The sequence below is a fragment of the Camponotus floridanus genome, unplaced genomic scaffold (assembly GCF_003227725.1).
Source record: "Camponotus floridanus strain SB8 unplaced genomic scaffold, Cflo_v7.5 scaffold14, whole genome shotgun sequence".
NCBI classification, from domain to species: Eukaryota; Metazoa; Arthropoda; class Insecta; order Hymenoptera; family Formicidae; genus Camponotus; species Camponotus floridanus.
The window spans coordinates 1,475,761-1,490,128 of NW_020229259.1; the positions used below are offsets into that span (position 1 = coordinate 1,475,761).

General features: G+C 32.9%; 1 protein-coding gene across 2 annotated transcripts in view; it reads right to left on the bottom strand.

Moving 5' to 3' along the window:
• The window catches only part of LOC105255641 (BTB/POZ domain-containing protein KCTD1), a 27,638-nt gene continuing 13,270 nt past the window's right edge, over window positions 1-14,368 (bottom strand). The window contains exons 2-6 of one of the 2 annotated variants that reach the window (XR_889540.3): window positions 13,806-13,892; window positions 13,081-13,284; window positions 3,584-3,789; window positions 2,177-2,884; window positions 1-720 (exon numbers count right to left, since the gene is read on the bottom strand). Coding sequence is in view for 1 of the 2 variants with exons in the window: in XM_011265051.3 (XP_011263353.1) it covers window positions 2,379-2,884; window positions 3,584-3,789; window positions 13,081-13,284; window positions 13,806-13,834 (945 nt within the window). In the remaining variant the exon portion in view is untranslated. Of the gene's footprint in view, window positions 721-1,910; window positions 2,885-3,583; window positions 3,790-13,080; window positions 13,285-13,805; window positions 13,893-14,368 lie in introns of those variants that run through there. The other variant, XM_011265051.3, reaches the window with a different exon arrangement.

The window sequence follows — 14,368 nt, forward strand, 5'->3', positions numbered from 1 at the left end:
TATTCTCATGTGTCGACTGTGATTTTGCTAATATAAAATTAATTTTTAATTTTAAAGAGATTTGCAATTCTCTCTCTCTTTACGAGTGATTTTTTTAAATAAGTATTTTTTCAGTATTTATTTTTATTGCGAAGCTTTTCCGCTTTTTCTCTTTTTGCAGTCTGATCGCGGTTATTGATGTGTTAAATAATTCACATTTATGCATCGACATATTTCAAGAGATTTCATTTGTTGGACAATAAAAAAATTTGTTACACGGGATTGTGCAAAGAATAATTGAACTAAAGAAAAAGATAAAAAAGTAAAGAATTGAAGGAATCTTACTCACTGTCTTGTAATAAATTTGTCTGATTTCCATGTTACGTCCAGCGATTTTGTTTGACTAATAATTTTATTGTACGGAGCAAAATTCTTTCGCTTCGGGCGCGACGCAACGTCCATAGCAATCGAGAATTGATTGCGAGTGACAATAATTTCGCGGTCTATACTTTTACTCGCTTCTCGAATAGCAAAATTATTGTCTCTTTATTTTCTAGAGAAAAATCTAGATTACTCGCCGTTAACGATACTGCTATTTTTTCTACAGAGATAGTGGCAATCAAACTACGACTCGCACGTCGTTATGTGTTGCAAAAAATAAAAATAACATACATTTCACTAATCTCTCTTAAATGTTGGAGGAGATCGATGCGTATGAAATAATAAGATCGCTGCACTTTCCTGAAATGTAAAATAAACATTTTATTAGATTAATTGCGTGGAATGATACTTATATAAGAAGGTTTCTTAGCAATTATATAGTTCGGGTTTTTCTTATAATTTTCTTCGTGAAAATGTCGCGTTTTTTAAAGAACATGTATAATTTCTCGTCGATGCTTATGTCTCGAAAGGATTTAATATCTTTCTCTCATTCCTTAGCTCTCTTCTCCCATTTATTGGATTATATTAGATTATATTATCTCAATGAAAACTTAATTTAGTTGACTTTCGACACACATAATCAATATGTGTAGTATCGTTATTTACTTCTCTTTACATTATGAATAATGATTTTAAGAATATATGTATATTCATACTTATATATAAGCATACTTATATCTATATATGCGTATGTATATACACGTTTATTCGCGATATTTACAGTAATTAATATGGCATTTAAATACATATAGATACACTTTATTAAATAATAACAATGTTAAAAATCGGCGCATCTGATATTCTCAAACGCAAGTCGCAGATCGTAACACGAGGAACGAACGATGACATTTATAATTAGGCATTTCATTCTTAAATAGCGTTATAAGCGTGCGAAAGACACAGTGTATGACATATTGTTGATTAACTTTTTCAAGCTGCGTTATGGCTATGTATTTCATTTCAGTGAGACGTGCATTTTTACACAATGAACGAAAGAAAAGTATATGGAATAGCGTATACACGATTAATATATTGTGTGGCTTAGGCTCTTTGCTGTGAATCACACGATACATCGTTGCCAATTATTATAGGCTTGCTATACGCTGTTTGGTCATTGCTTTTTAGATGTGATTCAATGGTATGATCGTCGTTAACGGAAAATATATCTACTCAAATAACGTCCACTTAATTATTATTTATTTTTAAACATATGAGCAATAATTTACATTTCTATCACGATCAATCAACAACGATCTATCTAAACCACATCTAAGCGCTTATTGAATAGCTATTGTAACGCCTTGCAATCGTCGCAACTGCAGATAATTATTGAATATTTATTTCAAAATAACAACATTCCAATTTATCTCAATTTATTATTATATTTACTATTGTATCTGTTTCTTTAATTTTTAATTTTATATAAATTATTAAATTTATATATTACAAATTTATTAGTATAATTAAATTGTAATAGATTTTATTTACGTGATCGGCGATTTTATTGATTAAAGTGATCGATTAAGTATCTTCTGTATCAGCCATCTCGGATCAGAACGTCGGAAATACATGCAAATAATTTTTGCATATATTTCTAACGTTTTTACGTACACATAAACGAGATCATTTGTTTGATAAAAATGCTTTGAAATGAATGTAAATCGTGAAACTTATTCGCGCACATATTTCCTCATTGTCCAAGATATTTGACGTAAGCGTCGAGAAACTTCAATATACGTTTCAAAGACTTTCGTACCGTATTTTTTGGCATCAAACTGCGGTTGCGACTGTCAGCCTTCGAAGATGCTCCGTGTGTATTTTGTTCAGAATAACACCATATTATCCGCGATGCAGTCTTGAGAGATCCTCCTGGACAGTTGCACTCACTCTGGATCATAGTCGCGCTGCAGGCAACGGATCGATCTGGAGATCGTTTTGCGCTGATGCGCCGTGCTCCGTCAGGTGTTGACGGATTGCCTGACGAACAGGTACTCGGAGAACTGCTGGCCCTCGACGCCGCCGCCGTTGCTCGCGATCACCCGGAAGCCGGCGTTCAGCAGTCTGGTGATCGCCTGGACCGAGTTAAGCTTGCAATAACCGTTGAGCGGAAACCTGATTACGTGACGGGCGTCCTGCTGATGCCAGGCGACGCCGGATCGCGCGTCGATCACCGCCTGCGTCGTCTCCGGGAACACCTCGTCCAGGAGGGCTCGTCCACCCGACAGCATCACCCGCTCGCCCAGATCCGGACTCACGTGTAACGCCACGCACTCGTAGCTGCAATTGCCGTCGTTACCGCGCATCTTCTCGGGATCGCGATTGCAAGGCCCGGTGGTGCAAGCGGTGGTGCCGCGACCGGAACCGAGCTGACCGGAAGGCGGCGGACTCGGCGACGACGTCGTCATCATCGTCGAGCCGTTTTTTATGCGTTCTTTCTTCATCTGTTCCAGTTGCCTGCACATCGCTGAAAGAGAGACAGGATTTATGTTCAAGGAGCATCGTCTTAAGAAGATGGCGGTGAATTGTTATCCTTTCAGGATCATTTTTTAGAATTTAGCGATATTGACAAGTAACTCATTTAAAGATTGCAATGTTTCTTTTCTGATAATACAAATAATATTTTATTTCTCGGATATACAGATATTTGTAAATTATAAAAGTATTTTGGAAAATTGTCTACGTAAAGTCAGATTTTTATTGAAATGAAGTGTGTACGCTGATTATATTGTCCTGAGGGAACAATTTCCATATTTCCATTGCCTTATTTCTATCTTTTTATAGCATTCAAAGTTTTGTATTATTCCTGTAATCCAGTAAACAACTACTTTAGAGTTTGTTATTACTTACTTCTATTACAGAAAGCTACGTATTGCGCAGTTGGAAGTCGGTCGAGAAAATTAGAAGAGAAATGATATACATATTGCTCTCTATGCGATATCGCGATTAATTTACTCGAGTGATCTCTTGTCACTCATGAAAATTCTTTCAATATTTTACGACCGAGATTTTTTCTTCATATGATATGTTACAGATAAAAATATGCTACTCTGATATATTAAAAAGAGGCAATCTTCTCAAAGATGAAAATATGAAAAATTTTTAGATGTCATAAATAATTAAAATTAATGAAAGAAGAAAACAATTAATTGAATAGTTAACTTACGAGCAATATCGAAGTATCGCGCTTCTTCTAGCAATAAATCGAGATCGGCAAAGTTGTCGGGTATCAGTAACCGGGAATTTCGCATAAAATTGAGTATGTGTCGGAACATGCCGCCGTCTCTATCGATAAAGTAATGTTGTTTTAGCGAATCCAGAACGATGGGGATGCTGCCATTAAATAATTTCGCAAGTCTAGATTCCGGATACCTGAAATTACAAAATTTTTTTAAATAAAATTATCATATGTGAAAGTTGCAATTTTTTACAGCTTATAAGCATCAATCATGACACACATACATATTGGTATCCAGAGGTGCGCTCGAGAAAGTCTTAAAGATTTATGCAAATTTTGAATAGATTAATACATTATCATAATATCTCTAAAGATAAAATATTGTAATATTCAAACGGAATTCAATAGTATAGATATTTGCATCCCGTATTCAACGACGTGAGAATTGCGTTTTCTATCGACCAGCAGTTAACTGAGTGTTGGCAGGTGCTGATACTTTGGTCACCTGCCGAAATCGCTTCAGGTAGCATGTAGCTTCAAATGATGGCTCGTACAAGCAGCTGTTCATTGAATAAATTTCGACACAGCGCGTGCGCACGTTACTTAAATTAGTAAAACTTAGCATACACAATTATGTAATATTATAATCATTACGAAAAATCGAGTAAAATGTATCATATCATTTTAGATGCGGAACTTTTAATGTTTTAAATTATATATTTATAATTTAAATTATATATTTATATTTATAATATATAATATATTCTTCTTTAATCTGTATAGTTAAAACAAGAAGAATATGATAAAAATAACATTTCTTCGGATAGAGAGTAAAATTAAATTATTAATAAAATCCATTAGCTAAAATTATTTACTGAAAGAATTCTGTTTAATACAATTTAATTAAAAGAACTGTTTATTATTAGCAGAGAATATAACGAAAGAAAAAAAATATGCAGAATTCTATCAAAAATTGTTACGCATGAGTGAGGATACAACAACAGATTCGTTTACTTTGTAAAAGCTTAGAATAAGAACATGCGTACAAAATGCTTCAGTAAATATGCAAATGCACACGAGTGTGTCCTATAACGACGGGTTCATTGCATCGTGTCACTTTTTTCGGCTTCTTTAGAAAATGCCGTAACATTTTTGAGCGCATTTTACAGCACACTTTTGCGAACACAATTTCAAAGTAGGCTGCAACTAATTTTTTTATTATATATCTCAGTACCTTTAAGATACCTTTAAGATACCTATGGTACTTCGAAATTATATCCTAAAATATTGAGATTAATGTCACATTTTATTACGCGCTTTTTTTATCTCACTTTAAATTCAAGCAAAGAAACTAATACAAAAATTCTTATTCATCCGTACAGAAAGATAAATTAAATAAATTTAATTTAATTATCCAAAGACATCTTATTATCAATCATATTATGAAAAAAACACATGAGAAATCTGCATCAGATCTCTCATTTGCAATTTATTAAAATGTACATTCTCTAGATGTATTTCTCAATTCTTTTCTATCAGCTTCATAATAATAAATCAATTTTGTATCAAATATCTTATTTTAGTTTTCTAAGATTGTACTTTTTATTATGCATTATTTACGTGCACTGTAACAAAGATTGATAAATTTCTTATTTCGACGATAATATACTTGAAAGTAATTTTATGTAAGATAAAAATTTCCTTGATGTAAAGTTAATAATGTAAAAATTCGAAAATTCTTGGTTTGCTCAATACCACGGGCTCAATACCATGTAACAAAGGTTAATAATGTTACGACCTCGAGCATTGAAACGAATCGCTCTCGTGAAATCCATGTCAATCAGCTTCACGCACGCGTTTGCTCCGCGTGTACTCACGGATAGTGCCGTGCCCTGCGTGGATAGCCGAAGGTCATCGTAATTTAGCATATAATAGACGAGTGCTCTGGGAAAAGGACGGGATAAAAGAAAAGAAAGGGCAAACGTGGGGAAGAGGATGGATAGAAGGTACGCGGGTGACTCTGAGGACTGTGAAGGGACGTGAGAGGAAGAATTGGTTCTCCTCCTCCCCGCGTATCTCTCGTCGGTGCGTTATGGTACAACGAGGGGGAAATACCGAGGTATAGGTACTCGGTACCCCCTCGGGCCGGTTCCCATACCTTCCACGGCGATAACATATAATAACGTCGGGCTCGTGGAGCCTGTGGGCGATCTGACTTTAGCGAGGAAGAGAGAAGAGAAGATACCGCGGGGTAGATACGAAGGTGTATATACATATACAGATATAGTGGCTCTCTCCCTCTCTCTCTTTCTCTCTCCCCTTTTTCATTCTTCGCGAGTTTCTCTCTCTTTCTCTCTTTCGCGATCTCGCTTTCTATCAACTTCCCACTGGGTATCTACCTACCTTGGCCCAAAAGCAGAGAGAGAAAGAGAGAGAAAGAAAGAGAGAGAGAGAAAAAAAGAGAGAGAGAGAATTGCAACGTTGTCATGATAGAGAAATGAAAATCGCTGGATTTTACCTCAAAGCCTGCGCGAAATTTTATACGGTATAGTTAATTTTCCATAGAATATCGAAACGAGTTGTTGTAAGGGAAACTTCACTCTTCCTCGATGTGCAAACCCGTTCCTTTTCTTCGGGATTGCCGCAGGTATGTTAAAATTCACACTATAATTTCGGTCAGTGAAGATATGAAAATGACATACTTTCTATTTAAATGGATATCATATTTTTTTTCCTTTTAATAATTTCTTTCATCTAAAGCGCAATCGATAAACTCCTTTTATGTTTAATTGATGCGTTTAATGCAATAATAGATTTTTTAAATAAGTTGTAAAAAATTGAAATAAGTTAATCAAAATTTAATTTTTTCATTTTAGAATTAATTCTAGTCATTCTGATTCTCCAATCCTTCACGTTGTAATTTTTAGTTCTACAGACAAAGACGTAATAAGCGTGCTAATAGAAATGAAAATGGAGAATAGACAAGGGGGAAGGAACTTACGTAATCCGCGTTAAGAAACAGAAAATAAAAGAGAAAGTGCGAAAGTGATGCCACTATGTCTCGACAAGCGTGAAGGAGACGCGCTAGGCCAAGGGCCAGCGATGTTTGTGGAGGTCGAGGCGACCGAAGAGGGGTGATAGCGGGGGAGGAAACGGTACCAGGGGCGGAGAACGAGTACCGTGATTACCCGCGGCGATTTCTTGAGCTCACCGACCAACCGAGGTCCGATCCCGGGTCAGATCCGTTCGCTATGGGAAAACGTTAAACGATCGGCTCACATCACTCAGATTCCGCTCTGTTTTATATACACGATGTATCCAAAGTTGCGCATCCTTTATCAAATTTCTTGATAATTTTCAGATCGATATTTTTTTGAAAATATTTCATGCCCAATTCTATAAATATTCACTTAATTAATAATAAATTAATATACAAATCTGTAGCGAAAAAGCAAGAAAATGTCAACTCCTGTTTAGCAGTTTGGTAGATGATAACTACAGATTTTGTTTTAACGAAATTTTAAAACGTGTATTTATGAAAATGTTCAATCAATTAAGAAATTTATATTATAAAGAAAGAAATTTTTCTCTTTTATTATATTTTTAATTCTTGTTCCATGGATCTATATAATATTGTTATTTTTGACGAATAAGAAAAATTTTTGCTCGACAAAAAAAACCTTTATTCTCATCGTTTTGTATGATAATCTTACGTAGGAGAAATGTTTTAGGTAAAATGAACACTCGTGTGTAGCTCGTCGTTGTATATTCAGGACATACGTGTGAGCTTGAGAACGAGACACGTCCGTCAAGACATTCCGTTAGATCCCGCTAAATTATACGTGTCGGACTAGAGGGTGCGGAAATGACGACTTAGTACTTCACCATAGGATACCCTCGAGGCCTTATGAGGCCTCGTCGACCAGCAGGATGATCGACGATGTTTTAGGGATTATGTGATACCGGAAGCGTGGACTAATGATCGGCTATTACGTCATTTCTGTAAACGCTTGGTAGAAAATGTCGATACAAAACGATTAATCTTCTACAAGACACGGGAATTTCGCGATAATTTATCTTTGATCAATATTATTAATAACATAGAATTAAGAATTTTACACAATGAAATATATAAAAATAATTATCAAGAAAATTCTTGATTGTAATTTTATGAAGAATATTTTATTTATAAATAATAAATATCAATATTAATAATTGTTTTCATGTTAATAAAATTTTCACAATATTATAATCCATGTAAAAAAATTGTAACATTACAAATATGATTCTATCTCGTATTTAATATTAATTATTGACAATTAATTGACAATCAATTGACAATTAATATTAATTTATATATATATATATATATATATATATATATATATTAATATTAATTTGCAAACAGATAATTAATTTGTTTCGCTAATATAATTTAATTAAAATAATTAATTACAGATTGATTGTAGTATTGAAAAAATAATAACTAAGAAAATACATTAGTAATGTAATTATATGAAAAATCAACGTCATTGTACTAATTGTTTAATATATTGTATAATATGTAATACAGCGGCATACAAATTTTCGTTTTTTTTTATTCTGCATATTCACAAGAGAATTGTATTAAGTGAGTATTATATTTTTGGCGTATAAATCAGAGAATTATATCGCATAAATAGACATTTGCTAATTAACATCGCGCTAGGTTGGTTGCTACGGTATAATAAACGTTTAGCGTTATTTTGGAATTGAAATTGCCGATTATACACCGATGATTGAACTAAATTAATCAGAGGTATGAATTTATGATCCATACACATTATATTGACCTGTTTGCTTCACTATAACGTCGTACGGTATAAACAAGGCACCTAAATATGCTCGGTCTAATAGGAAACTATTCGCACAACTATTCAATCTATCACGTTTAATTAATGCAAACCAATCGTGAATATTTAATTACTTACACGCCGCGTTTTACCCTTCTATATTCTTGATGTAAATTGTATTTAAGTGATATTTTATTTTTTAATCAAGCAACATTTTTCTATTAACAATAATCAAGATTTTATTTTTTTATTTCAAGAAATATTCTTGATTATAATATTTCTCACAAAGTGAGAGTGTTTTCATTTAGGAAGACACAAAAGTTAAAATACGTACATTCTTGATGGATATCTTATATAATTTTCTCATTTTAATTCTCATTTTCCATATTTTGAATGTTTTCAAAATTTTAAATTAATTTATTATTGCTATATTGTTTTTGTAAACAATTAATCCCATTATTTTTTTATTTTCTTTATATACTCTTTCAATTATTTCATTATAAGATAAATATTTTATACATAATATGTTGCATATTTATCACTTTATTCAATCATTGCGCCTTTTCTCGAAATGCATTATTGCTTTAGCCCGAGGATATCTCTCCGGCGATCGTTTCGTATCATAGTTATTATTGTTATCTTCTTGTCACATGTTTCTAGAGCATCGTTAGCTGGCACATTAGTTGGCACGCATAAATATCGGCACGAGTCCCGATGCTAGAAATGATTATCCTAAGTACGAACTGCGTCAATGCCGTTAGGCGATTGCAATGATTTAACCGCTATAAGTCAATTGCATGAGTTGCAACGCCACGATATGCGAAACATATAGCATTTTCTCTCTCTTTCTCTCTCTTAGCACGATTTTAATATGAGAGCAAATTATCTAATTGACGCGCTTATTTCATTACGAGATAATTATACCCAAGCTAATGGACGAGCAGTATAATACAATGATCACCAAACATGGATGAAATACATTGCAGATCTATTTTGTCGAGAATGATAATCTTCAATATTACTCCTGTAATAATCTGATGATATCATTACGAATATAAAACAATGACAGAACGTGTACTGTCATTTTCCTAATTGCATATTTTTCCGATTTGCTTAAGAGAAAGTAATAATTGTTCGAATTTTATATATTTCATTAATTGAATTTTTTGTAGAATTCGAATTTAAAGATGTTTTGTATGTACAATTCCAGCAAAAAATAGCTGAAAATCAGTATTGATAAATATCCACTTTTTGATGTATTTTGAGTAAGAAATGTTGTGTGGAATATTACAATTTGATCTTCGCTACAGTGCAGATTTTTTAATATTTATTACGTTTTTACTGAAATATTCCGAATTTTGTTAATCGAAATGATTAACTTTGGGCAGAGAATTTCGCCTTGTAACAGATATATGACTAACTTCGTTAAATTATATTTAATATCTTTTTAACCAGTTAGTACTTGTATAATATTATTTGACCAAATATTCCTCTGTATCTAAACTTTTGTAAATTTTAAACAAATTCTGAATATTATTTCCATGTGTTTTTGTCATTTGAATCGACGTGGTTATACGTTTCCCATAAGAACACATGTTAATTCGGTGCAAATTAAAATCCTTATAACTTGTGAGAACGCTTTAGTAAGTCGATTTAAAAATTCTACTGAAGATTCTAAACATATGGAAGGACATTCTCTACAATTTTCATTAAATTCTCAATATTTTGAAAATAGGTACAAAACACCCTTAAGTGTCGAATAAACGGAAGACAATTAAAATATTTTCAAATTAAATCTTGAACAAAGATACACGGCTTTGTATCATATCGGTATTGAAAATCAAATTTCTTCTTCGATTTTGTGATCCACTTATTTCTAAGGAAAAATACATTATCGAATGATAATGTATTTTTCCTAAGAAAATACCGTTGCTTTCCCGCTAATCTGAATCTATTATATCTGTGCAATTTATACGCATTTGCCACGCACGATGCAATCGATACTTTCGACAAAATAATAAAGTCATATAATGAGGGAGGACGATGCAACTCAAGCGTGATACGATAGAGATGGCGGGTGGACAAGTCGTCGCGATTCTACGTGATATTCATTTTGCGCTCATGTTCGACACGCCGGCGACACTTATTCCGACGTTTCTACAGATTAAATCATGACTAGCGATGCACACCGTAACGGTTCATAGGAAAACGGACCTGCGCTCCACTAACTCATCTAACGATAATCCGTGCATCGCGTGTAAATTTGCCTCTAGTGTGCTGTTAGTTTTAGCTTAGTTTCGTTGCGCGCTGATCCCCGATGATTTTCAACTATTTTTTCTAGATGTAAATAAATAACATGAATAATAAATAATATCCGTCATCTCGATAAACACGCGCCTGAGCGATGATTGTGGAAACAAAAGTAAGACTTTCATATATTTATCACAGATCAATATTATTATTCTTTACTTTCCCCCTTCTTTAATTTTTGATGAAACTATTTTAATGTAAGATCTCTTTGCTAATTTGATATCTGAAACTTAGAAAAGTGTGAGAAAAATAATTTTTTAAATAACGAGTGTGTCGTACCACATGATGATACCTCCTTATTATTTTTATTACCATTGATTTAGTCAAGATTTAAATTAATTTAATAAGATTTAATTTTAAGTTCGATTTTAATCTATATATTTTCAAGACAAAATATATAAGATTATTTTTGTTACTTTCTAGCTTACTTTTCTGTGCCCTCATTTGACAAGAGAGCTCGATTCCGGTACCGAGAAGCACGAAGGTATCTATTACGGTTTTCTTGCTCATTCATTACAGATAGTCTAGATAGAAACATCTTTGCAAAGCTCTTTGCTTATTCAGTTAACGAGACCGGGGAACGATAAGGCCACCTGTCAATTATGATTAGCTTTCTCACGGATGCATCGGTCTACTGATACTGTATTTATGTATGCTGCAGTCTAACGCTATGCGTTCGTGATCTCCTTGTGAAAGGATCGATTTTCCTTGCCACTAAGCGCGCTGGATATTCATTCACATTGAAGATGCATATTAGGTTCGTATAACAAGCATCGCTCGAAATACGAAGATCACGAGGCTATGGTGACATTTAGCAATTTAAATGAAACATTATCATGTTTTGTAATTGTTATGTGACGCACTGCTATACACCGTATCGATATGAAAGTTTGACATATTGTGCAAACACACAACATATTTAAATTTATATTTTTTTATATAATAATGAAAAAAAGTAAACTTACGTTCGAAAATATTTATTAAAAAATTGTAAGCGTTTTATTAAAAAATAAATGAAATCGTTTTTATAATTTGTTAGCTGAAATCTGACATGTTTGCTTATCACATAATTAAAAAAAGTTAGTTGTTTATTGTAATTGCAAAACTGAAATCACGACTCAAACATCAAAATTCTATTGAACAAATCAAAGTCTAACAAAAATAAAAACACGTGATAAAAGACCATAAACATATAAACAATAACTGAGATTTATTTATTTAAATAAATTATATCTTAATAAATAAATTATTTCTTCAAATAAATGATTCTAATATAGTTTAAGATTCTAATGAAGAACGTTTATTTTTGAAAGTTTATAATTCTTTAATAAAGTTTTAAACATAGGTTTACACTTTTTTACCTTTTTTATTTAATTTTATTAACATTATAAAAATTTGGTTTCGATTTTTACGACTATCCTGTATGATTTTAATTTGAATTCAATTATATTTATTTGTATATTATTAAATTTATTTATGATAAATGAAATATCTTGTGATTGTAAAAAGTATTACTTTATACATTAGTTTGAATTATGTGGAGTATAATATATAATCTGTATATATATTACGATTGTAAAATCCAATTTTATTTATTATTATTAGATTTGTGTGCATTGCAAATGAATCATCTTCTGATTATAAGAAATATTATTTTATATATCAGTTGTGGAACCTCGTGAAGAGTATAATACTCGTGAATTTTTTTTCTTTCGTCCGAGCAAAGAGGATACCTGCAGGGTGATACTTCGAGGAGATTAAAAGCCCCTCTATAAGCAAAGTGCAGTTGTGCTTTCACGTTACGTCTCTTTTATGCATAAAGTGCACGGGCAAACCGCAAATAGCCTTTGGACATTGCCGGGCACGGTAACGGTGTGCCTGATTGCGAGCGATATGTTCTCAGAGATATTGCTCGGTACGAACATCCTGGAGCGTTGTCGATGGTCACGTTTCCGCGATCCGGACATCACGCTCCCTTTCTACTCTCTCACTCGTTAGAATCTCTTCATGCCGTTTAAAAGTCACACTCCGCGTGCTTTCGCGGTAGGATGCATCCTCCAAAGGATTGATCCAGTCCCGTTGCTTTATCTCTTTCCCTTGTTACATCGGAGATAATGTCCTTTCGCGAACACGTATAAATCTCCAAGCAATATTCTTTTTCTTTCCCGAAATATATAATGTGCAAATATAAAAAATAAATTAACTTTGTGAAATATCGTTAAATCGTTTAACACGACTTAACGATACAAATTAGGCGCTTATAATACGTATTGCTTCGATAACAGGACCGTTTTGTTTTCGGCCCATCTTGTATCATTAAGAATTTAAGGTACATTCTCTTACTTTGTTAAAGTCTCGAGGGAGGATGTGTATATCGTGCCACCGACGTCGATGTGAACCGGTGCGGTGTACCTCGAAGCGGCCGCCACACAAGGAATACCGGCCATCTTCTGGTTGTAAGTCGGGGCCGCCGGTGTCGGTGGTGTTGGCGACGAGGAATTCGACATTGTGGGCGAGGTGGCCGGCGAACTGCTTGGCGACAGCAATCTGAGGAAGATACTTTTCATATTAAGCATCATAAAATTGTGTATAAGACTTTGGCTAGTTTTTTTGAGATCTTGTATCGTGTGATTTTCATGCCAGACTCACGAATGGATGAAGATCACAAATTCGCAAAATTTCCAATTTCGTGTTATTACAAGTTCTCAGCAATTCATAACTTTAAATTTATGAATTATTAATTGGAGTTTTATGATGCAAGTTGAGATTTTGAACGCACTATATTATTTGTACACTTAAATTAAATCGGTCGCTCAAATCTTTTTCAAATTGTAATTTTAATGTTACATTCAATAATAAATATAACTTAAAATAAAAAGTTAATATGAAATAAAAATGAGCTATAAAATCGTGGATGTTATTTATGACTTATGCATTGAATGAAATTAAGTGACATTTGTAGAGAGAATTTCATTGAGAGTCATGTTATTTAACTCTTTCTCAGATAGATTTTATTCTAAAACGACTCGTAAACTTAAATTGGAACACTCGAAGGAAGACTTATTTACCTCATTTTAATTTGAGCGCTAGGGAACATATTGCGTTGCGCCGTCAACTCTGCCTTCGCCTCCTTCCCATCGGCCTCACATTTCCGTCTGGAATTAAAAATACGTAAACGTTATTTATATGCATTGCTAATAAAAATTCACATAAATGTAACAGTGTATTGAATTTAAAATGCACGAGAAATTGAGATAGACATATATATGCTTACATTTGCATGATTACATAATTTATGACGTGTCCATTCTTTATGCATTACTATATTTTTGCATCAATATCATATTTTAATTTCAATTATCATTGTAGATAACAAATTTTTGTATTCAATAATATATACAGCACGATAAAAATTATTTCAAGTGCAGTATCCATTTTTTGTTTCTATGAAACTTTATTATTTTTTACAATTATTTAAAATATTAATTTACTTATCCAATTAAATAAAAATTTTGTGTAATGAATTATTAACAATTATTAAAATTTAACTCTTTTTATTTTCTTTTTTATCAATGTTCGGTGCTTATGCGTTTCATCTACGTAACGTGTAGGTGTCGATTTAGCGTATCGA